General features: G+C 39.3%; 1 protein-coding gene across 1 annotated transcript in view; it reads left to right on the top strand.

Annotated features, from left to right (window-relative positions):
* The first annotated feature begins 1,318 nt into the window (after positions 1–1,318).
* RNF138 (ring finger protein 138) overlaps positions 1,319–26,472 on the top strand; it is a 38,642-nt gene continuing 13,488 nt past the window's right edge. Inside the window, exons 1-2 of the mRNA XM_052660561.1 lie at positions 1,319–1,428; positions 25,064–25,229. Of these exons, the coding sequence (XP_052516521.1) occupies positions 1,319–1,428; positions 25,064–25,229 (276 nt within the window). The remainder of the gene's footprint in view (positions 1,429–25,063; positions 25,230–26,472) is intronic.

Raw genomic sequence — 26,472 nt, 5'->3', positions numbered from 1 at the left:
CCTCATTTTTCTTCGAAGCTATCAAATAACAAAACAATGGTGTTGGTGGAAAACTGTATTTGTGACTGTAACTCACTGTGTTAAGGTCTGAAGATGAGGTCTAAAGCCTCTTAAGGAGGCTTATCTATAATTTTTTTTCACCAAAGGATTAAAATCCCATAACGGATTATTACAGAACACACCTTGGCAAGATCAAAACATTCTGACAAGGACCAAATCTTTAACACTATTAGGCAAGGCAATTTTTTTTTAATGGAAAAATTCCTGAAAACACCAGTATATTTGATAGGAGTTCTGAGAGATGGGATCCTTGCTGGAGGGAGGCTGAGGGGTACAGGTGAGCACCCAGCTGGTGATGTCACAAGCTGCTGTGGGCTACAAGCGCCGGTTGCTATGGAGGCCGCGTTACCGCCTCTCCTCCATCCCAGGCTCGCCGCCCGCTCGGGCAGAGCGATGACCCGGGAGAGCAGCTGGAGTGGGCGGCGGTATCCCGGTGCACCATGAGCCTCGGGATCGGCCCCGTTTCGGGTCGATGTGCACCACGTATGCCGCCCGTCTCTCCCCTCCCGGCCTCGGCTGCGAAGGCGGCAAAGGCTGGACAAGAAGCCCAACTACGACGCCGGGATTCTCTACGAACTTTAGCCGAGGAAGCGTGTTCACCAGCCTCGGGGTTCTGGGGCTCCTAAGTGAGAGTCTATGCAAGCTGAGTGCGGGGGGCGGGGCGTGAGGCGGGCACAGGGCGGGGTCGGGCGGTGTGGGGCGGGGAGCCGAGGTACTGGGTAGGTTGCCGCCCGGAGACCGACTGCCGCGCGGGTGGGAGAGGGGTTTCGTGGAGCGAGTGGGAGAAAGGAGCCTAAAAGCCGGGGAAAAGCGAGGTTAGAAGCGCAGCAGAGGGCTGAGGGCGGGGTCGCGGAGCCCTGCGGAGCCAGGTAAGGGTGTGGCCCTGGGCGGGGGAAGGGCTAGGAACGCCCTTCCCAGGTGAGAGGGGAGGCTCCTGGCTCGAGCGGAAGCGACCGTGAAGCCAATCGTCGGGCTCTCGGCCACCGCCTCCCGCTAGGCGCCGCCTTCCCGTCCTGCCCCTGTGGGAACAGCGCCCCAGGGCACGACCCTCGCCCGGCGCGAGCGGCCGTAGCGTCTCCGCGCTCGGCCCCGCCCCTCCCGGGCCCCGCCCCCCGGGGCCCCTCCTGCTTCCTGGCGCGAGCGGCTTCCTGACGCGATTCCCCGCCCCCCTTCGGGTTCGCGCTGGGAGTAGGGCCCCTGGCCGCCACCGCCACCTCGGCCGCTGCCGCCGCCATCGCCTTCATCCTTCGTGCCCACCATGGCCGAGGAGCTCTCAGCGGCCACGTCCTACACCGAAGATGATTTCTACTGCCCCGTCTGTCAGGAGGTGCTCAAGACGCCCGTGCGGACTGCGGCCTGTCAGCACGTGTGAGTAGACGCCCCCTCCCCCGCGCGGAGCCGGGTGGTGGTTTAGGCCCCGCACCCCGCCCTGGGGCCTGGGACGCGGCCTGGTGGGAGCCGAGCCCGCCGCGGCCTCCCCTCTCCTCAGCTCGGCGCTGAGGGCCCATTCCCGGTCAGTCGGAGGCCGGGCCGCCCTGCCGCCGAACTCGCGGCCCGCTCACTGCGCCCGGCCCCCCCTCGTCGTCGCGCCCCCGGGGCAGTGCCCAGGCCAGTCCCCATGGCGTCCTCTCTCCTCGGGGCCCCTGCTCTCTGCTGAGGGTCCGGGAGGAGCTGCAGAGAACGTGGAGCCTTTTTTGTTTCCTAGCAACCCGAGTGAAGGCTGGGGTGTCGAGTGTCAAAACCGGCCTGAGGTGCCCGCTCGCCGCGCTCCGCGACCCCACCCCCCACCCCGGCTCTCAGGTCTCCCTTTTCCTTTCAGGACCTTGGCCGCCCATCGTTTCCAGATTTAGAGCTCTTGTCTAACTTAACCTTTCAGTCCCGCTTCACAGACCACCCTTGAGAGTGTTTTAATCGGTTCAAAATTCAATGCAGGTTGGAATGCTCTAGAATGGATTGGCTTCCCTCATATGTTAGAACTGACAGGATTTCCGGGTATTGAAGTGATAGTTTCCCTTTGTTTTACCATTCTGCTCATTACTTGAATGCTACAACGATGGAAATGAGAAAGACGGCTCTTGTGAGGAATGAACTGAAATGAAGGCTGTAACCGTAGGGAGGGCGAGGGGTTGGTTGAGGTGGCTTGGTGCTGTTCGATTTGGCATATTTAAAGGAAGCACTTCGATAATTAATAGAGGCTACTAGGGTGTTAGTAAGAATTAGAAGGAGCTCTTCTTGTAAAGGTAGATAGCACTTCTGACAAACCTGACTGCCTATCGGGGTCTCTGGGGGAACATTTTAAATAAACACATCAATTCCTAGGCTCCATTCCCAACTTACAAAAGAATTTCTGGCAGGTGAGGCTTGGAAATCTCGTTTTGAAACAAATACACCCAGTCTTGAAAGTTCTGTGTGCTTGCAAATTGCTGAAAGGAATCGAACCATTTTCTAAATCGATTTTTCTTTCCGCTGGGTTCTATAATTTTGTGAATAATTGGTTGTTGAATTTGAGGTTAGTCTTAAATTTCCTTACAGCTGTTTCTTGGTACCCACTCTTCGCACTCCGATTCCAAATCTGTTGTCTTCCTTAATCCTCTTCTGTAGTGCTTGTATGAGCCCAAGAATATGTGACTTTTCTTAATAGAAGTTAAACCAGTTACAGTTTTTCCGCTTATAGGAGATGAATGACAGTCTTTATTCTTTTATTATTTGGTGCAACAAATGCAGGTAGTTAAAAGAATATCTTGAGATGTTTAAGGCACAGTGTATGCCTTTTGGCTTTTAATCTTCAAGTGTTTATTTTAACTTGGTTCCTTGCATGCGCTTGGGCTGGCAGTGGATAGAAGAAAAGGAGGGAAGGAGGGCAAAGTAAGGAAGTATAGGTCTTTTTTGGACAGAATCATTTCTAGTACTCATTGGGTCATTGACCTCCTGGAGCTCATGGTAATCTCTAGTTCCCCTCAAAATTCCATGCAGTTTGCCCTGGTTCACTTCCCTTGTGAGACATTTTGTTAAATCAGACTGTAGTTTGGCTTGACCTCAAGGCTGTGGAAATGAGTGTGGAGATGATTTGTTGAGGGTTTTTCTCAAATCATCTTCTTTGGGCTGGGATGTGGAAATAAAATAGGGACTAGATTTTGGTAAGAGAAATGGACACGTTCTACTCACCCTCCATCCCCTCCTTTACCCACACCGTCCTCCGTCAAACACATACACAGTTGCTCTAAGGTTCTGACTAAACAATAAATTAAGGTGGAAGGAGAAAAGATTTTCTTTGGAAAGGGTGATGATGGTAGAACAGGGTATTATTAGAAGGAGTTTAGTGGGGAAATAAAATCATATTGTAAAAACCTAGTTTAGAATGTCATTTGTTCTTCCCCTTTCACAGAGAACAAACCTGGGCCTCAAACAAATTTATATTTAGCTACAAAAGAAATTTTTTGTCCGTGAGTAGTGAGAGATACAGAGAAGGCAACAGCACCCCACTCCAGTACTCTTGCCTGGAAAATCCCTTGGACGGAGGAGCCTGGTAGGCTGCAGTCCATGGGGTCGCTAGGAGTTGGACACGACTGAGCGACTTCACTTTTGCTTTTCACTTTCATGCACTAGTTAAGGAAATGGCAACCCACTCCAGTGTTCTTGCCTGGAGAATCCCAGGGACAGGGGAGCCTGGTGGGTTGCCATCTCTGTCTGGGGTCGCACAGGGTTGGACACAACTGAGGTGACTTAGCAGTAGCAGTGAGAGATGAGGTGATGAGAGCTTTGGGCCCTTATGCCATTTCAACGGCGGTGAAGGATTTGCCCGTTCTGGTAAAAGGAGCAGATTCATTATCACTGGAATAACCTTACCAAAAAAATACATTCCCATTTAATCCTCATTCATTCCCTGGTGGCTCAGATGGTAAAGAATCCGCCTGAAATGCAGGAGATCGGGGTTCCATCCCTGGGTTGGGAAGATCCCCTGGAGAAGGGAATGGCTACCCACTCCAGTATTCTCGCCTGGTGAATTCCATGAACAGAGGAGCCTGGCAAGCTACAGTCCATGGGGTCTCAAAAGAGTCAGACATGACTGAGTGACTAACGCAAGAGTAACATTGCTTCAAACAGCTCTTGTTGGATGCCTTCTCGGTGTCAGGTACAGAGAATACGAAGTGCTCTTTCTCTGGAGAATGTTCACAGTTTAATGGAGAAGATCTGTATCTGAATATGATTGGTATGGAAGAAATTGAGGAAAATTTATGTGAGCTTTGAAAGCAGGTAGCTAAGTAGAGGAGAGAGTTCCTGGATGAAGTAATAGTTTAGGTCAGAGTTGGTATTTCAGGGTTTGTTGGGGAATACCCTGATTAGGTGTACAGCACGGGGAGGGATTATCAGGGATGACTGTTTCCAGGTTATAAAGTTTGGCTGGAGCCAAAGATGAGAGTTGTGAGATGGAGTTTAGAGATGTTGGCAGGAATTTACTGTGTAAGCCAATTTGAACTTCTTGCTGAAAGCCATAAAGATCTACTGAATAATTCTGTCAGGGGAGCAGTATGGTCACATTTAAATTTTAGAATACTTACAGTTACTAACATGGTCTAGCCGGGTACTGGTGGAATTAGTGAAGAGATCATTCATTGCTCTGTCAGAGAGAAATGATTAGAACTTGAACCAAGGTAACAGTAGAGGGACTGGAGAGAAAAGGTTCCTGACATTTTAAGGAGACTGTGTAAGATGATGATTGCCCAGTAGTTAAGTGTATGTACAGAGATCTAGAATACATGGAACTAAAGCTATGAGTATGGATGAAGCCACTGGAGGAGGTATATAAATTGAAAGATAACAGAGATTGAGATGGAACAAAGTTCCGGAGAACATATGTTTAAATGTGGAGCTGAGAAAAGTGCAGCCTGAGAAGGATTAGACAGAATAGAAAGAAAATGAGGATAGAGTGTGACAAGCAACCAAGAAGAATTTTAAGGAAAAGGTAGTCAGGAGTGTCAGATGCCTTAGAGTGGTCAGATTTTTGAAAAACACGTAAAGATTAATTAACAATATTAAAGTTGAGCAGGTATGTTTCAGAAGGTACAGACTGGCATAATGGTAAAGTATTTATCTCTCTTGCTTTTATCCTTTGTAATCTTCAAAAGCTTTTTGAACCAAGCCTCCCTTTTTTTTCCCATTCATTCAAAAAATCTTTATTGAATACTTACTATGTACCAGGCAGAAACAAAACAAAATTTTTCTCTTTGCTGAACTAACATTCTAGTTGGGGAGGTAGGCAATAGGCAACATGGCAAATAAGTCATACAGTTTGTTAGGAAGTATTAAGTACTATGAGCAGGGCCTTACAGAACGTTGTAAGAACTTTGGCTTTTACTGAGTGAGTGTTTTTTTTTAGTGTAGGAATTAAGGTGTTTTTTGTTTTTTATTGGGGTATAGTGGCCTTACAATGTTGTGCTGATTTTTGCTGTACAACAAAGGGAAAGCAACTGTATGTATACATATGTCCTCTTGGAACCTGCCCCCCTCCGCCCCCACCAGTCTCCACACACACCTATCCCACGCGTCTAGGTCACCACAGAGCACCAAGCTGAGCTCCCTGCGCTGTACAGTAGTGAACCAAACCTTTGTCTATTTTGAATGGTTAAGGAAATAACTCTGTATGCTGTTAGATCTAAGCTCTATCACAGTGAAAATTACATACGACAAGTTAATGCCTTGCCAGACTGTTAAAAATGGAAGTCTAATCCATTTGCTTTGGGGCATGTATGTAAGGAAGCATCTTTTATTTATTTATTTTTGTGGCACCAGGCTGCATGCAGGACCTTAGTTCCCTGGCCAAGAATCTAACCTGTGCTCCGTTAAATTGGGAGCATAGAGTCTTAACCACTGGATGACCAGGGAAGTCCCAGGAAGCATCTTTTAAAATGAGCTGATATAGATCAGCTTCCACTTCACATTAAGCACAGATTTGTATGATTTTTGTGCGTGTGTTTATGATTCTTTGCTGACCTGCTTTGGATTATCCAGTCCCTCAGTTTTCACTTAATGTTTCTTATAATTTGAGCAACTTTATAGATATCCTGTTTGGCATTCATGCTCTAAATACATATTTTTAAAATTTCTTCTTTTATTATACTTTTATAGTATAATTATTACTAATTATAATTCTGAAAGCCAGGCTCATATGGTTTCTGGCTGATGTAATAAATGCTGCTCTAGGCCATCTTTTTCTTAAAGTTTTGAAGACTTTAAATGTTTTTGAAAAATATTTATAAAGTGGTATCATTAAAAAACTATGCTATTTAATTATATAACAAGATTGATTTGATTTAGTCTTGAAGACTACCTTGAAATATCTGATTTTTGAAAAAGTTTTAAGTTATTTTGGGAAATGATTTTGATTATACACTAGGAAGATAAAAAGTATACAATTTTAAATTGATAGTGAAGCAGGAGCTTGATGGATGGGAAAGTTGCTTTTCTCTCCCAATGTCTGATCAACCTGTTGTTTGGAGAATGGATAAGGAAAATTCATCTGGCATTTGCTTAAAGTTAGGAGAAATTTAAAGATAACCTTTTAAATTGTTTCACTTTCCTAAAGATGCAGGCTCCTTTGATATATCAAAATAGTTCTAGTTATCTTGACTTGTACCTTTTTTCCGTCTCCCTTCTAGTTTGTTTTGAAATAAACTTTGTCTAGCAAATTCAGATAGTCTAGTGAAAGGGAGATGAGCAGTTTTGTATTTGAAGAAATGTGCATGATGGTACAGAGGCAAAAACAGTAGAATGGAAATAAAAGACCTGAATAACTTTCTTTGTGCACCACTTATCACAGTTTATAATCATAATATTTTTGGAGTCAGTTGATTTGATGGATGCCATTTTCTCCATTTAGACTGTAAGCTCTTAAAAGGCAGCAACCCAGGTCTACTTTTACATACTGAATAATTATATGAATGGGTTTGTGTTTGGAGCCCACAGCTTACTAGCTGTATCACTTGGTCAAGCGATTTATCTCCTTTTAGCCTGTTTTCTTCTCCATAAAACAGGGGTAGAAGCAGCCTGTTTCTCAGTGTTATTGGACGGACCAAACGAGGTAATGTTTGTGAATGATAGTAATAATCTTGTATGTATATTTTATAGTTTTCAAAACCCATCAAAATATAAAAATATTTTTAATTTAGCATCTAACATGAAGAGCTAGATTATTTTTGTAAGCAAGAAGGAATCTTATTTCTAGTGTTTTGGTCCATATGTTTAATACCAAAGGTATTATTGTGAATGGAGAATATTGTAATTCACAATTTTAAAGGTACAAAAGGAAATAATATAATTGTCTCCCACAGTCATTATTACCTTATATATTCTTCCAGAGTGCATACTATGTGCACTGTTTTCTACATTGCTATTTTCATGTTTTAGTGTAGCGGAGGTTATTCTATATCAGTACATAAAGGGCCTTCTTTCTTTCTCTTTTTTTTCTGGTTGTAGAGTTTTCATTAATTCATTCAGCCAACACTGAGTGTCCATTATGTGCTGACAGTACTATTGTATATTCTAGGACTCTAGGGGTTCAACAAACCAGACAGAAATTCCTGACCCCTTTGGAACATACTGAGTGTTCAAGTATTCCGTTGTTTGATGTATCATTAGTTATATATCTAATTTCTTACCTGATGGACACGTAGGTTGTTTCCAATCTTTTTGCTGTTACAGATAGTGTCACAGTGATTAAACTTATGTGAATACCATTTCACATGTGAGAGTTTTTCCTGTAAGATAATTCTCACAAGTGGAATTGCTGGGTCAGAGGGTAAATACAAGGGAATTTGTCAGCTGTGTCACACAAGAACGATTATAGCTGTATTGAAGTATTTTGTACCTGAAAGGTGCTCATGGTTTTGATTTGAGGACTGTGGATTGTATTTTGGGTTAAGTAAATTTTTGAATGTAGGTTAGCATTCAGTGCCTACTAGATTGAAGGCAAAAGGAGAAGTGGGTGGCAGAGGATGAGATGGTTATGTAGTATCGCTGATTCAATGGACATGAATTTGAGCAAACTCTGTGAGATAGTGGAGGACAAAGGAACCTGGTGTGCTGCAGTCCATGGGGTCACAAAGAGCCGGAATTGACTTAGTGACTGAGCAACAACTAAGTGCCCAGCTCTGTGTTACAGTGCTGGTCATACAGTGGTGTGCAGTTAGATATGATCCCTGCCCTCAGGCATTGATGGGACACATTTTAGTTCAAATAAACAGTCAGATAAATGTGTAGTTACAAACCTGTAGGTTGAAAGAGCAAGTATAAGAAGGGGGGCAGATCTAGGTGGGTTGGTGAGTGGATGGTTCAGTAGTCAAAGACCTTTCTTGAGGAAGTGAAATTGTTGCTGAGGTTTAAGTGATATGTAGGTGTTAATTTGTGGAGGACTGTGTTTGTATATAGAGTATTTTGGGGTGGGGGAACATTCAGGACCTTGTTTTTCAATGAAGAAACACCTTGCCTTAGTCTCTTACAGGTTTATTTATAAAGATACTTATTTCTTTGGCCATGCTGGGTCTTCATTGTGACATGTGGGGTCTTTTTGTTGTGGCATGCAAACTCCTAGTTGTGGCAAGTGGGATCTAGTTCCCTGACCAGGGCTTGAACCGGGCCTCTGCCTTGGGAACTCAGTCTTAGCCATTGAACCACCAGGGAAGCCCCGTTTACTTATTTTTTAAAAAGTCTTGGTTTCCTTATCTGTAAAATAAAGGAACTTTTAAACATTTATTCATTATTAAGAATTTAAGATAGTATATGTTAAGATAAAATTTCTGGAACCCTGCCTAGCACATGTTAAATGCTCAAAAAATAGTTTCTGCTGTTTGTATAGATGTCATGTTGCTTTCTACAAAACTGGGCTTACACAATGCCATTAATACTATTAAAATATATCTGTATTTTGCCAGCTTTTTTTGTAAGCCAGTATTTTGTTAGTTTAATACAGTTTATAATGGTGTCTAGAAGTCACTTTACAATTTGTTTCTTTAGTTGCTAGCAAGCTATATGCGTTTTTCCATACTAAATATTTATATCCTAATTTATAATTTTATTGTTCAGAGTGTACTTTATGTACATTTGTGGCCATTTCTATGACTGATTCAGTAATAATTCATTGTAATTTATTACTTACTTTACATTATTTTCCTGCCTTTTGTTTGTTTTGGTAGATTACTGTATCTTATTATACTTTCAGATTTGAGATACTTGATTCCCTTTATCTAAGTTATAATGCTGTCCATTTTTTTCTGTTTGTTGAGTCTTCTAAAGAAAATTGTCCATTTTCAGACTTACTTGGAATCTACTAAGATATGGTTTTGAATCATTATTAATTTGCCTATTTAGTTGACCTTAGTATTTCTTAGAGGGCATTCCTTTTCTATTGTTTCTAAAATCTCTTTAGTATATTTGAATTCTTCTAATTTGATTCTTTGGGGATTTTTCACTTTCATTAGTAACTTTTGCTAATTTTTAGCACAGTATCATATGACTTGTTAACTGTTTTGGGATTGTAAGTCCCATCAAGGTAGGGATTTTCATCGCTTTTGTTCCCTGATGTATCCCTAGTGTCTGTTATGTAGTAAGTACTTAAAACATATTATTAGGTGAATATTCATTATAATATATGGATAAGTTATTTATTTTGAGATTATTGTAGATTCACATGTAGTTATAAGAAATAATAGACAAATTGTGTACCCTGACCCAGTTTCCGTTAATCATAATGTCTTGTAAATAAAACCAGGATATCTCATTGATAAAGAACATTTCCATCACCACAAAGATTTTTCCTATATTTCTTGTATAGTCACACCCACTTTCCTCTTGATTTCACTCTGTCCCTCCTTCACCCTTGGCAAGCACTAATATTCTTATGTTCTCTCTTTCCATAATTTTGTCATTTCAAGAATCTTAAATATGGCACAACTCTGTAAAACACACACACACACAAAAACTCACTGAAATGTATGCTTTAAATGGGTGAATGGGGTATGGTATATGAGTTTTATCTCAATAGTTGTTGTTGTTCAGTCGCCCAGTTGTGTCTGACTCTTTGTGACCCTGTGGACTGCAGCACACCAGGCCTCCCTGTCCTTCACCATCTCCCAAAGTGTGCCCAAGTTCATGTCCATTGCATTGGTGATGCTATATCCAGCCATCTCATCCTCATATTTCAATGGAGCCGTTACCGAAGAGAGAATGTTATGTAATGTTATATAAATGGAATCAAACAATATATAATTTTTTGGGATTTCTTTTTTCCCTCAGCACAGTTCTCTAGAGATTCAGGTTTTTGTGTGTTATCATTATTTCCTCTTATTGGTGAATATGCATGCATACATGGTACGGATGTACTGCATTTTGATTAAACATTGATCCACTGAAGGCAATCTGGAATAGTCAGTTTTTGACTATTTTAAATTGAGCTGCTATAAATAATCATGTACAGATTTTTGTGTGAACATAAACTTTCATTCCTCTAGGATAAATGCCCAAGAACACAATTAGTGGATCATATGGTGGTTGCATGTTTTATCTTTTAAGAAAATGCCAGATTATTTCCTATGGTGTCTGTACCATTTTACATTTCCACCAGCAATGTATGAGTGATCCAGTTTCTTTGTATCCTCACCAGCATTTCATGTTGTCCATTTTAAAAAATTTAACCCATTTCAATGTGTGCAGTGATATCTGATAACTTTAATTTGCATTTTACTAATGGCTGATGATGTTAAACATCTTTTCATGTGCTTATTTAGTATCTGTATCTTCTCAGATAAAATTAGCATCATATCTGTTCAGTTTCTTTTGGCTATGTTTTTTAATTGGATTATTTGCTTTTTCCTTTTGAGCTTCGAGACTTTTTAATGTATTCTAGATACTAATCCTTTGTTAGATACGTGATTTACAATTTTTTCTTCCCAGTCTTTGGATTATCTTATCTTTTTAACAGTCTTTGCACAGCAAACATTTAGGATTTCTATAATGTCCACTTTATCATTTTTCCTCTTGTGAAATGTGTTTTCATCATTAAGTCTAAGAACTCTGTCTAGCTCTGTATTCTAAATATTTTCTACCTTTTTCTGAAAGGTTTATGTTTTGCATTTTGCTCTGTGAATTGGTGTCCTAGGACTGCTATGACAAATTACTACAAACTTGATGACTTAAAAACAACAGAAATGAATTTTTTCACAGTTCTGTAGGATAGAAGTTTGAAATCAGTTTCAGTGAGCCAAAGTCAAGGTGTTGGCAGGGCCTTGAGAAGCTGGGGGCCACATCACTCCAGTCTTGTCCTCCATCTCAGTATGGCTTTCTTCTGTGTGTTTGTGTCAGATTTCCCTCTGCCTCTTTTACAAAGACTTGTAGCATTTGGAACCCACTTAGATAATCCCAGCTAATTTCTTCATCCCCAATCCTTAACAGTAATCAGATCTCTTATAAGGTGATACTATCTTGTCCTGGGAATTATGAAGTGACTATATCTTTGGATGGCCATTACCCACTTTACTACAGTCTGTGATCTATTTTGAGTTAACTTTATATAAAGGGGCAATTTGAGTGGAGTTTATTTTTTTGGTCTATGGATTTTCAGTTGCTCTAGCATCATTTATTAAAAACTCTATCTTTCCTCCATTAAACTGTTTTTGCACCTTTGTAAATCAGTTTTGCTTTCTAAGATATATTTTTACCAGTCTTTAAGAGGTAGTTTTAGTATCTATTTAAAGGATAGCTGTGCTTAGTTACTAAGATTTGACTTAGGGTTTTTTTTTTTTGGCCAAGCCACATGGTTTGCAGGATCTCAGTTCCTTGACCAGGAATTGAACCCAGGCCACAGAAATGAAGGCTTGAAATCCTAACCACTAGGCCAGCAGAGAACTTCCCCAAATCTTATTCCTATTGTCACTTGTTGCATCCACCTCTGCCCATTTCTGATATCTTTTCAGAAGTTTTACATATACATAAGCAAATCTGAACATATATTCTTTCCCCTCCCTTTTTTTACACAGATGGTAGCATAGTGTACATAAAAATTGTATTCATACTTGCTTACAGCATTTCCCTTAGGGAATATAAAACATAAAAAAAGCTAAAATACTCTTTCCCATAATTATTGTAATGAGCAGTGTGTACTTTTTTCAGGCTAAATTAAAACTTTACATGGAGTATTCTTTTGGATGTTCACATTTGAGTTTTGCCCCAGTCCCATTTTTCCCATAAGCTCTTTGATTTTTACTGGATGACTTTGCATAGTGCAGTAATTTCTAGGAATGCATGTGTAATTTTACCAGAACTGAGTCTTTCAGAGAGTAAATGTGCTAACTTCTCTGAGTGTATTTGTGTGTCAGCCCAAAGAATGCTGGTATAGAAATACTAATATCAGACAGTATAACTCAGATAGCATGATAAGAAAGAAGGTCATTTCAGTTGGATAAAAGAAATAATCATGAACTTTTTTGCAGCCACCAACATAACTTTAGATGAGAGCTGACAATTGTTAGGAAGAATTTTTCATCCTTTTAAATGGAACCAGTTTTCACTGGGCCTTAGGAAGTCAAGTGAGCTTTAGGAAGCATCACTATGAACAAAGCTAGTGGACGTGATGGAATTCCAGTTGAGCTATTTCAAATCCTGAAAGATGGTGTTCAAGCTGGATTTAGAAAAGGCAGAGGAACCAGAGGTCAAATTGCCAGTATCTGTTGGATCATAAAATAAGCAAGCAAGTTCCAGAAAAACATCTCCTTTATTGACTATGCCAAAGCTTTTGATTGTGTGGATCACAACAAAGTGTGGAAAATTCTTCAAGAGATGGGAATACCAGACCACCCTACCTGCCTCCTGAGAAATCTATATGCAGGTCAAGAAGCAAGAGTTAGAACCAGACATGGAACAACAGACTGGTTCCAAATTGGGAAAGGGGTACGTCAAGGCTGTGTATTGTTACCCTGCTTATTTAACTTATATGCAGAGTATATCATGCGAAATGCCGAGTTGGATGAAGCACAAGCTGGAATCAAAATTGCTGGGAGAAATATCAGTAACCTCAGATATGCAGATGACACCACCCTTGTGGCAGAAAGTGAAGAAAAACCAAAGAACCTCATGATGAAAATGAAAGAGGAGAGTAAAAGAGTTGGCTTAAAGCTCAACATTCAAAAAACTAATGTCATGACATCCAGTCCCATCAGTCCATGGCAAATAGATGGGGAAACAATGGAAACAGCAATAGACTTTATTTTTTTGGTCTCCAAAATCACTGCAGATGGTGACTGCAGCCATGAAATGATAAGATTGCGTGCTTCTTGGAAGAAAAGCTATGACCAACCTACACAGCATATTAAAAAGCAGAGACATTACTTAGCTGACAGAGGTCTGTATAGTCAAATCTATGGTTTTTCCAGTAGGCATGTGTGGATGTGACAGTTGAACTATGAAGAAAGCCGAGCAGCAAAGAATTGATTCTTTTGGACTGTGGTGTTGGAGAAGACTCTTGAGAGTCCCTTGGACTGCAAGGAGATCAAAGCAGTCCATCCTAAAGGAAGTCAGTCCTGAATATTCATTGGAAGGACTGATGTTGAAGCTGAAACTCTAATACTTCGGCCACCTGATGTGAAGAACTGACTCATTGGAAAAGACTCTGGTACTGGAAAAAATTGAAGGCAGGAGGAAAAGGGGATGATGGAGAATGAGATGGTTGGATGGCATCACTGACTCGATGGACATGAGTTTGAGCAAGCTCTGGGTGATGGTGATGGACAGGGAGGCCTGGCGTGCTGTAGTCCATGGGGTCGCAAAGAGTCAGATGTGACTGAGGATAATTACCTTACAATATTGTGGTGGTTTTTGCCACATATTGACATGAATCAGCCACTGGTGCACATGTGACCCCCTATCCGGAATCCCCTCCCACTTCCCTCTTCACCCCATTCCTCTAGGTTGCATCAGAGTACCGGCTTTGAGTACCCTGCTTCATGCATTGAACTTGCCCTGGTCATCTCTTTTACATATGGTAATATGCATGTTTCAGTGATAGTCTCTCAAATCATTCCTCCCTTGCCTTATCCCAAAGTCCAAAAGTCTGTTCTTTACATCTGTGTCTCTTTTGCTGCCTTGCATATAGGATCGTTGTTACCATCTTTCTGAATTCCATATATATGCATTAATATACTGTATTGGTGTTTCTTTTTCTGATTTACTTCACTCTGTACGATAGACTCCAGTTTCATCCACTTCATTAGAACTGATTCCAGTGCATTCCTTTTTATAGCTGAGTAATAGTCCACTGTGTATATGTACCCCAACTTCCTTAGCCATTCATCTGCCGATGGATATCTAGGTTGCTTCCATGTCTTAGCTGTTGTAAACAGCTCAGTGAACTGTTTATAAGTGCTCAATGAACATTAGGGTACATTTGTCTTTCAGTTCTGGTTTCCTTGGTGTGTACGCCCAGCAGTGGGATTGCTGGGTTGTATGGAAGTTCTATTTCCAGTTTTTTAAGGAATCTCCACACTGTTCTCCATAGTGGCTGTACCAGTTTGCGTTCCCACCAACAATGTAAGAGGGTTGCCTTCTCTCCGTCATTTATTGTTCATAGACTTTTGATGGCGGCCGTTCTGACTGTTGTGAGATGATACCTCATTGTGGTTTTCATTTGCATTTCTCTAATAGTGATTCATGTTAAGCATCTTTTCATGTGTTTATTAGCCATCTGTGTGTCTTCTTTGGAGAAATGTCTCTTTAGTTCTTTGGCCCACTTTTTTGATGGGGTTCGTTTTTCTGGTGTTGAGCTGCATGAGCTGCTTGTATGCTTTGGAGATTAATTCTTTGTTTGGTGTTTCATTTGCTATTATTTTCTCCCATTTTGAAGGCTGCATTTTCACCTTGCTTATAGTTTCCTTTGCTGTGCAAAAGCTTTTAAGATCAGTTAGGTCGGGAATGGCAAACCACTTCAGTATTCTTGACTTGAGAACCCCATGAACAGTATGAAAAGGCAAAATGATAGTGTACTGAAAGAGGAACTCCCTGGGTCAGTAGGTGCCCAATATGCTACTGGAGATCAATGGAGAAATAACTCCAGAAAGAATGAAGGGATGGAGCCAAAGCAAAAACAGTTGTGGATGTGACTGGTGACAGAAGCAAGGTCTGATGCTGTAAAGAACAATATTGCATAGGAACCTGGAATGTCAGGTCCATGAGTCAAAGCAAATTGGAAGTGGTCAAACAGAAGATGGCAAGAGTGAACATCGACATTCTAGGAATCAGTGAACTAAAATGGACTGGAATGGGTGAATTTTAACTCAGATGACCATTATATCTACTACTGTGGGCAGGAATCCCTCAGAAGAAATGGAGTAGCCATTATGGTCAACAAAAGAGTCCAAAATGCAGTACTTGGATGCAATCTCAAAAGTGACAGAATGATCTCTGTTCGTTTCCAAGGCAAACCACTCAATATCACAGTAATCCAAGCCTATACCCCAACCAGTAACGCTGAAGAAGCTGAAGTTGAACGGTTCTATGAAGACCTACAAGACCTTTTAGAACTAACACCCAAAAAAGATGTTCTTTTCATTATAGGGGACTGGAATGCAAAAGTAGGAAGTCAAGAAACACCTGGAGGAACAGGCAAATTTGGCTTTGGAGTATGGAATAAGCAGGGCAAAGGCTAATAGAGTTTTGCCAAGAGTATGCACTGGTCATAGCAAACACCCTCTTCCAACAACACAAGAGAAGACTCTACACATGGACATCACCAGATGGTCAACACCGAAATCAGATTGATTCTATTCTTTGCAGCCAAAGATGGAGAAGCTCTATACAGTCAACAAAAATAAGACCAGGAGCTGACTGTGGCTCAGATCATGAACTCCTTATTGCCAAATTCAGACTTAAATTGAAGAAAGTAGGGAAAACTGCTAGACCATTTAGGTATGACCTAAATCAAATCCCTTATGATTATACAGTGGAAGTGAGAAATAGATTTAAAGGACTAGATCTGATAGACAGAGTGCCTGATGAACTACGGACAGAGGTTGGTGACATTGTACAGGAGATAGGGATCAAGACCATCCCCAAGAAAAAGAAATGCAAAAAAGCAAAATGGCTGTCTGGGGAGGCCTTACAAATAGCTGTGAAAAGAAGAGAAGCGAAAAGCAAAGGAGAAAAGGAAAAATATAAGAATCTGAATGCAGAGTTCCAAAGAATTGCAAGGAGAGATAAGAAAGACTTCCTCAGTGATCAATGCAAAGAAATAGAGGAAAACAACAGAATGAGAAAGACTAGAAATCTCTTCAAGAAAATTAGAGATACCAAGGGAACATTCATGCAAAGATGGGCTCAAGAAAGGACAGAAATGGTATGGACCTAACAGAAGCAGAAGTTATTAAGAAGAGGTGGCAAGAATACACAGAAAAACTGTAGAAAAAAAATCTTCACGACCCAGATAATCACGATGGTGTGATCACTCACCTAGAACCAGACATCCTGGAATGTGAAGTCAAGTGGGCCTTAGAAAGCATCACTACGAACAAAGCTAGTGGAAGTGATGGAATTCCAGTGGAGCTGTTTCAAATCCTGAAAGATGATGCTGTGAAAGTGCTGCACTCAATATGCCAGCACATTTGGAAAACTCAGCAGTGGCCACAGGACTGGAACAGGTCAGTTTTCATTCCAATCCCAAAGAAAGGCAATGTCAAAGAATGCTCAAACTACTGCACAATTGCACTCATCTCACACGCTAGTAAAGTAATGCTCAAAATCCTCCAAGCAAGGCTTCAGCAGTATGTGAACTGTGAACTTCCAGATGTTCAAGCTGGTTTTAGAAAAGGCAGAGGAACCAGAGATCAAATTGCCAACATCCACTGGATCATGGAAAAAGCAAGAGAGTTCCAGAAAACATCTATTTCTGCTTTATTGACTATGCCAAAGCCTTTGACTGTGTGGATCACAATAAACTGTGGGAAATTTTGAAAGAGATGGGAATACCAGACCACCCGACCTGCCTCTTGAGAAACCTATATGCAGGTCAGGAAAAAACAGTTAGAACTGGACATGGAGCAACAGACTGGCTCCAAATAGGAAAAGGAGTACATCAAGGCTGTATGTTGTCACCCTGCTTATTTAACTAATATGCAGAGTACATCATGAGAAACGCTGGACTGGAAGAAGCACAAGCTGGACTGAAGATTGCTTGGAGAAATATCAGTAACCTCAGATATGCAGATGACACCACGCTTATGGCAGAAAGTGAAGAGGAGCTAAAAAGCTTCTTGATGAAAGTGAAAGAAGAGAGTGGAAAAGTTGACTTATAGCTCAGCATTCAGAAAACGAAGATCATGGCATCTGGTCCCATCACTTCCTGGGAAATAGATGGGGAAACAGTGGAAACAGTGTCAGACTTTATTTTGGGGGGCTCCAATATCACTGCAGATGGTGATTGCAGTCATGAAATTAAAAGACGCTTACTCCTTGGAAGGAAAGTTATGACCAACCTAGATAGCATATTCAAAAGCAGAGACATTACTTTTCCAACAAAGATCTGTCCAGTCAAGGCTGTCGTTTTTCCAGTGGTCATGTATGGATGTGATAGTCAGACTGTGAAGAAAGCTGAGGGCCGAAGAATTGATGCTTTTGAACTGTGGTGTTGGAGAAGACTCTTGAGAGTCCCTTGGACTGCAAGGAGGTCTAACCAGTCCATCCTAAAGGAGATCAGTCCTGGGTGTTCATTGGAAGGACTGATGCTGAAGCTGAAACTCCAATACTTTGGCCAACTCATGCTAAGAGTTGAGTCATTGAAAAGGACTCTGACGGTGAGAGGGATTGGGGGCAGGAGGAAAAGGGGACAACAGAGGATGAGATGGCTGGATGGCATCACCGACTCGATGGGCATGAGTTTGAGTGAACTCTGGGAGTTGGTGATGGACAGGGAGGCCTCGGTGCTGCCATTCATGTGGTCGCAAAGAGTCCAACATGACTTAGCGACCAAACTGAACTGAACCGAGTTCCCATTTGTTTATTTTTGGTTTTATTTCCATTACTCTGGGAGGTTGGTCATAGTGGATCTTGTGGCGATTTATATCAGAGAATGTTCTGCCTATATTTTCCTCTAAGAGTTCTATCGTTTCTGGTCTTACATTTAGATTTTTAATCCATTTTGCATTCATTTTTGTGTATGGTATTAGAAAGTATTCTAGTTTCATTGTTTTACAAGTAGTTGACCAGTTTCCCAGCACCACTTGTTAAAGAGATTGTCTTTTCTCCATTGCATATTTTTGCCTCCTTTGTCAAAGGTAATAAAGTGTCCATAGGTGTGTGAATTTATCTCTGGACTTTCTATTTTGTTCCATTGGTCTATATTTCTGTCTTTGTGCTAGTACCATACTGTCTTGATGGCTGTAGGTTTGTAGTATAATCTGAAGTCAGGAAAGTTGATTCTTCTTGTTCCATTGTTCTTTCTCAAGATTGCTTTGGCTATTCGAGGTTTCTTGTGTTTCCATACAAATTATGAAATTAGTTGTTCTGGATCTGTGAAAAATACCATTGGTAGCTTGATAGGGATTGCACTGAATCTATAGATTGCTTTGGGTAATAAACTCCTTTTCAGTATATTGATTGTTCCAATTCACGAACATGGCTTATTTCTCCATCTATTTGTGTCATCTTTGATTCTTTCATCAGTGTTTTATAGTTTTCTATATTGGGTCTTTTGTTTCTTTAGGTAGATTTATTCCTAAATATTTTATTGTTTTCATTGCAGTGGTAAATGGGATTGTTTTCTTATTATCTTTGTTTTTTCATTGTTAGTGTATAGGAATGTGAGGAATTTCTGTGTATTAATTTTATATCCTGTAATTTTAGTACATTCATTGATTAGCTCTAGTAATTTTTTGGTGGTATCTTTAAGGTTTTCTTTGTAGAAGATCATGTCCTCTGCAAAAACTGAGAGTTTTGCTGCTGCTTTTCCAGTCTGGATTCCTTTTATTTCTTTCTCTTCTCAGATTGCTGTGGCTAGGACTTCCAAAACTGTGTGGAATAGTAGTGGTGAGCATGGGCACCCTTGTCTTGTTCCTAATTTTAGAGAAAATGCTTTCAATTTTTTGCTATTGAGGATAATGTTTGCTCTGGGTTTGTTGTATATGACTTTTATTATGTCAAGGTGGGGTCTTCCCTAATAGCTCAGTTGGTAAAGAATCTGCCTGCAATACAGGAGACCTGGGTTTGATTCCCGGTTTGGGAAGATCATGTGGAGGAGAAAATGGCAACCCACTCCAGTATTCTTGCAAAGGAGAATCCCATGGACAGAGGAGCCTTGCAGGCTACAGTCCATGGGATCACAAGAGTTGGACACGACTTAGTGACTAAACCACCACCATGTTCTTTATATGCCTGCCTTCTGGAGCGTTTTTATTATAAATGGGTATTGAATTTTGTCAAAGGCTTTCCCTGCATTGTTGAGTTAATCATATGGTTTTTAATTTTCAATTTGTTAATATGATGTATCACATTGATTGATTTGTGAATATTGAAGAATTCTTGCATCCCTGGAATAAGGCCCACTTGGTCATGATGTATGGTCTTTTTAATATGTTGCTGGATTCTGTTTGCTAGAATTTTGTTGAGGATGTTTGCATCTTTGGTCATCAGTGATAATGGCCTGTAGTTTACTTTTTTCATGGCATCTTTGTCTGGTTTTGGTATCAAGGTGATGGTGGCCTCATAGAATGAGTTTGGGAGTTTGCCTTTCTCTGCAGTTTTCTGGAACAGTTTGATTAGAATAAGTGTTAGCGCTTCTCTAAATTTTTGATAGAAGTCGCCTGTGATCCCATTTGGTCCTGGGCTTTTTGCTTGTTGGAAGATTTTTATTACAGTTTTGATGTCTGTGCTTGTGATTGGTCTGTTTAGATTTTCTATTTCTTCCTGGCTCAGTTTTGGAAGGTTATAGTTTTCTAAGAATTTGTCCATTTCTTCCAAGTTGCCCAGTTTTTGGCATATAGTTGCTCATAGTAGTCTCTTATGATCTTTTGTATTTGTGTTGTCTGTTGTGATTTCGCCATTTTCATTTCTAACTTTATTGATTTGATTCTTCTCCTTTTTTTTCTTGATGAGTCTGGCTAACAGTTTGTCTATTTTATTTATCTTTTCAAAGAGCCAGCTTTTAGTTTTGTTGATCTTTGCTATAGTCTCCTTCGTTTCTTTTTCATTTACTTCTACTCTTATTTTTATGATTTCTTTCCTTCTATTAACTTTGGGGTTCTTCTTTTCTTCTTTTTCTAGTTGCTTTAGGTGTAAAGTTCAGTTGCTTATTTGATGTTTCTCTTGTTTCCTGAGGTAAGCTTGTATTGCTATGAACCTCCCTCTTAGCACTGCTTTTACTGAATCCCATAGGTGTTGTTGTGTTTTCATTTTCATTTGTTTCTATGCATATTTTGATTTCCTTTTTGATTTCTTCGGTGATCAGTCGGTTATTCAGGAGCGTGTTGTTTAGCCTCCATATGTTTGTGTTTTTTGTAGTTTTTTTTTTTTTTTCCTTTCTGTAGTTGATATTTAATCTTACCACATTTGTGATCAGGAAAGATGCTTGAAATCATTTTAATTTTTAAAATTTACCATGGGTAGATTTGTGGCCCAGGATGTGATCTCTCCTGGAGAATGTTCTGTGTGCACTTGAAAGAAAGGTGAAATCCATTGTTTTTGGGTGAAATGCCCTGTAGATATCAACTAGATGTAATTGGTCCATTGTATCATTTAGAGCTTGTGTTTCCTTGCTAATTTTCTGTTTGGTTGTTTTATCCATAGGTGTAAGTGGGGTATTAAAGTCCCCCACTATTACTATGCTACTGTTAATTTCCCCTTTCATACTTGCTAGCATTTGCCTTACATATTGAGGTCCTCCTATGTTGGGTGCATATATGTTTATAATTATTATATTTATTCTTGGGTTGATTCCTTGATCATTGTGTAGTGTCCTTCTTTTTCTCTTGTCATAGTCTTAAAAGTCTACTTTATCTGATATGAGTATTGCTACTCCTACTTTCTTTTGGTCTCCATTTACATGAAGTATCTTTTTCCAGCCCCTCACTTTGTCTGTATGTGTCCCTAGGTTTGAGGTGGGTGTCTAGTAGACAGCATATTGTTTTTGTATCCATTTGGTTCCCTGGTGGCTCGGTGGTAAATCATCTGCTTGCAATGCAGGAGACCTGGGTTTGATCCCTGGTTGGAAAGATAGATAGGCTCAGTCGAGTATACAGCAGAGAACCCAGATGGGCTTTGGTTTGTTTTATTTTAGGTCCCATTAGAAGATAATTTAGTTATTTTTATAAGTTTAAACATATTTACCCCTGTTTTTACTCCTAATTGAGAAAATTTAATTCCAGCTCAGCGAATTTTTTTCATACCGAGCACATCTGTGTATTCAACACCAGTATCAAACAACAGAATGCCAGAACTCCATCACCAGTACTTTAGAAACTCCTCACTTCTCCGAGCTGTATATCCATTTCTTCAGGACACCGTGGTTTTGACTTTTAACAGTAGTCTTACCTGCTCTTTGATCTTTATAAGAGTAGAATCATGCACTTCGTAGTCTTTTGTATCTGGCTTCCAAAGCTCAACATTGTTCATCTGAATTCATTCTCATTGCAGTATATTAGAGTTTCCATTTTGTGGATATGCTGTAATTGCTTATGCATTATTCTGTTGATGGACATTTGTGTTGTTGGCTGTTACATATAGTGTGGCAGTGAACTTCCCAGGACATTTCTTCTGATCATATATGCAAATCAGTTGGGTATATACTTTGGAGTGAAATTGCTGGTCTGTAATTGTGTGTGCTAAGTTGCTTCAGTTGTGTCTGACTCTCTGCGATCCCATGGACTGCTTGCCGGGCTTCTGTGTCCATGAGATTCTCCAGGCAAGAATACTGGAGTAGGTTGCCATCCCCTCCTCCAGGGGTTCTTCCTGATGTAGGGATTAAACTCTAATCTCTTGAGGCTCCTGCATGGCAGGCAGATTCTTTACTGTTGAGCCATGGGGGAAGCCCACTGGTCTATATTAGATTCTGCCAAATGGTTGTATTAATCTTCAAAATATTCATGTCAGTTTATACTTTTATAGCATCAAATGCAAATTTAGGTTGGTTTCACATCATCCTGAACACTTGTTATTTTCCACTTTTTTCATTTTGGTCATTCTGGCAGGTATGTCGTGTCATCAGATTGATACTATTTTAGATATTGAATAAGTGTACTTTGAAATTATGCTTTATTCTATTTACTCCCCCCAATACAACTTTTGTTTGTACATCAAGTTTCAAAAAATCTTTTAGTATTTTGTGTTTATATTTTATTTGTAGTTAATTAAGTTAGCCAGCATATTGACTAATTTACCTGCTGATAGTTATTCTAACCTGCTTCATTTTGTTCATTCATGCACCATCAATTTTATGCATGGTTATCTTTTTTGTAATGAATTTTGTTAATATGAACTTAGTTTCAATTTTTCAAAACAACAATTTTTTATGTATATCTATTGATGGCTGTATTGGGGCTTTGTTGCTGTGTGGGCCTTTTTTTTCCTAATTGCGGTGAATGGGAGCTACTCTCCAGTTGGCGTGTGCAGGCTTCTCATTGCTGTGGCTTCTCTTGTGAAGCATGAGCAGCCATGCCTGTTCTTTGGTAGTTGCTGCACATTGACTCTTTAGTTGTGGCACATGGGCTCAGTAGTTGTGGCTCCTGGGCTCCAGAACACAGGCTTAATAGCTGTAGCACATGGGCTTAGTTGCTCTGTGGCAGGTGGGATCTTGGATCTGGGATGGAACCTGTGTCTCCCACATTGGCACGTGGATTCTTTAGCACTGAGCCACTAAGGGAAGCTTGGCAGTTTCAGTTTTTATTTAAAGAGAAATGTTAAGCTTCATAGTTTGGTGATGGCTTTACCTTTATCTCCTTAATTACTATTTCTTTTTGTTAGTTTACTAGACTGGGCTTCTATAACATTATTTACTCTTAGTTCTTCTGGTTCTTCAAACCTTCCTTTAAATGTTTATATTTCTCTAGATTGTTTCTTTAGTGTTTGTCTCACCTTGTCTGCTCTCCATATATTCTCCCTAATTTTCATATCCATCTTTCTACTTGTTTACTGGATATTGTGCATTGAGGTTTTTGTAGGTGCTTTAAATTTGTAGTTTTCTGTCAAACCAACTTTTCCAGTATTTCTCAACTTGGTTAGTACTGTCACCTTTTACTCGCTCTTCTTTTCCAGTGTTTCTTAACTTGGTTAATACAGGTACTTTTTACTCAGTCTTCAAAATCAGAAATGCTTTTCTTTCTCGTTCTCCCACAAGTAATTGTCAAAAAGTCATATTTTATTTTTTAACTTAGGACATTCCCTTCATACAGGATCATAGACATTGATAACTATATTTCTAAAACAGTGATCCTCTATTCCTCCTTCCTACCTCTGCCTTAATGTAGACCGTATCATGATCTAGACTATTGTTCCAGTTAGTCTTATGGGCTTTTTTTTGTTTGACTCTTCCTCTCCTTTTTTCTTTTTAACAGTCCCTCTGATTAAAGAATGAAAACATTGAAATAAAGAATTAAAATATGTTGTACTAAAAATTTACCAAAAAATGTAAACAAAATTTCAGTTTTTAATTTAAACAATTAAATTTAAAGATGATGGTTTTTGTAACTGTAGTTAATAAAGCTGAAAATGGCATTCAGAGTTTTGGAACATCTTCAGTAAGGATTTTGTTATTTATTGGCAAGTTGCAGTTTAGAAATACAGAGCACTTATAAATTTTTCTCTCCTTTATGTCTATTATTATTATTTTTAAAAACTAGTGTTTTGACAACTGAAAAAAAAAATCCCCCATCTAGTTTGTTTTGCATTTCTTTGACTCTTGGTTATGATGAGTATTTTTAATGTTTTAATGTATTGTGATCTCTTCTGTGCTACCTTTGTGATGTTACCTTATATTTATTGAGCACTTTCCTGACTGTCAAAAGTATTGTAGTAAACGTTTTTATACATGTAGTAAGACTACATGACCTGTCTTAATTCTCTGAACAAGCCTGTCAAGTATACATAGAAACATTATTGTATGTGTGAGGAAACTGATTTTAAAGAAGAGTCACTTGTTCAGTGCCACATAGTTGAGAAACTCAGAGTGATATGTTATCATACTTTTACCTCTCCACTTTTGATAGTATAGATGTGAAAGATTTGTATTTGTATTTATAGGGGTTTGGATTAAATGATTCTGGATCCCAGATAGAGAAAGCTATGATTTTTATCTGTTTTTTCTAAAAGCAAGAGATTCAACTTTGGTATTTTTTTAGGTCAGGGGAGAAGATTTTGGTGAATTTGGTTGCAATTAGAATGTTGGTTATATATATTTAGAACTAGATGGATTCTCAAGTATTTCTCAAATTATGTACCATTGCATATTGTGGGAATTTTCATATATCTTGACCACAGAAGTTTGGGCATCATTAGGTTTCTGTAGCAGAGAAACCTTAATTGCTTTGAATACTTCAGTTTCTGAAATAGGTTTCTGTAGGAGACATATTCATATCATGTAGAACAACATCTTGAAGTATATCAGTTTGAGACAAAAGCTCATGTGTGGTCCATTTCTCTCATTTTGTTAGTGGAGTGTGTCGCCTAAAAATCACACAGCTGCTAAGCAACACAGGATAAGATTCAGTCACTCTTTTGTACCATGCTTTCTCTGATAATGTTATATAATATCTATTTTTCCTGTAGTATGTTAAAAATTAAAAGACTTACGTGTAGCTTCTTTTATATTCCCATCTAGTCCAGACACTAGTTTTATATTGAGAAATTAATATATAGTTTAAAAATTCTAGATTTATTGACATACAAATACCCTAGCATTATTACGTATTCATAACTGCTGTGTTTACTCATCAAAATGAAAAGAGTACTTTTTCCTGTAGTAATGTGTCACATATGTTTGGTTTAGTTTCTGTAGAAAGTGTTTCCTGACTGCAATGAGAGAAAGTGGAATACATTGTCCCCTCTGTCGTGGAAATGTGACTAGAAGAGAGAGAGCATGTCCTGAACGGGCCTTAGACCTTGAAAATATCATGAGGAAATTTTCTGGTAGCTGCAGATGCTGTGCAAAACAGGTAGAGTAAATGTGATACAGTTCTCTGAAAGTCAAACTTCTGTTCTGAAATTTCTGATTGAATTATCTTGGTGTGTACTGTTTTGAAGAGAAATTATTTAGGCTGAGAATAGGGTAAAAAAGGCCAGAAAAGCTATGGCTGTAGATCTTACTAGATAATAAACTTACTGAGAACAGAGACCAGAAGATACGTCCTTGAATTTGCCATAACGTTTAGCGTGGCATTTTTTCAAAATAATCACTCTTGATTTACCTACTAAACTGAATGAACAAACCGGCATTTAACTCCCTTAAACCCCATTTCTGGTACACTTTCAGTTCTCAAGTAGTTTTTCTGGTAGCATTATTATTGTCATTTTGCCTGTAGAAATGGGCCAAATGGGTTATGTAGTCAAGGGGAACTCTAACTGCCCACTCTACTTGGATATATATGTGTTTATCTAAAAAAATCACAAAGTATTTGGCAGAAAACTCCTTACTTTTTAAGGAACAGATGGGAAAAATCAGGTATTGGCAAATAAGCGACATTAATTCTCCAATCTGGATTTTATTTTGTCATTTGGAGAGGGAGTGAAATGGTAGAGGTAGTTAGGCTTTGAGTATATTGGCTTATTTATAGATTTATCACAGCCACTTTCTCAAACAGCAAATAAAGTCATTGAGCAAAACCAATTGCTGTTTTATGCATTCACACAAGACATACCTGATTTTCCATCTCTTTGAGGGAGGTGTTAATTGACAAGGCAATGAAGTGAAGTTGGAAAATATACTTGAGATTTCTGGCTCTACTCCTTAGAGAGAAACTGAAAAATGTTCCAAGTGTTAATTTGGGAACTTAGTTTTTTAAAGCATTTTCTAACTCTGCCAGGTTACAGTAGTTAAAGAAAAATATGCCTAGTGCCATGAGGTAACTTCTTAATACTTTTAATATTATTTTCTGTCTATTAATAGTATTTTTTTCAAATATAAAATTATTAATTTATAGGGTGAGTTTATGGACTGTTGGACTCATCTCCATTTTCTCTGCATCTAATGGACAGAAACTTCTTATTTTTAGAATTAATTTACTTAAAAAAGTCTCTTGTTTAAATGGATTTTTTTTTCTTTTTTTTTTTTAAATTTTATTTTTACTTTATTTTTCTTTATAATACTGTATTGGTTTTGCCATACATTGACATGATTATTTACTTACCTGTTTTTGTCTTATTTTTCTCCTCTTGTTGGCAGTGTCTCAAATCTTAATG

This window comes from Budorcas taxicolor, chromosome 22 (assembly GCF_023091745.1).
Source record: "Budorcas taxicolor isolate Tak-1 chromosome 22, Takin1.1, whole genome shotgun sequence".
NCBI lineage: Eukaryota > Metazoa > Chordata > Mammalia > Artiodactyla > Bovidae > Budorcas > Budorcas taxicolor.
The sequence above is the reverse complement of the archived record's forward strand: the minus strand, read 5'-3'. Positions and strand labels throughout refer to the sequence as shown.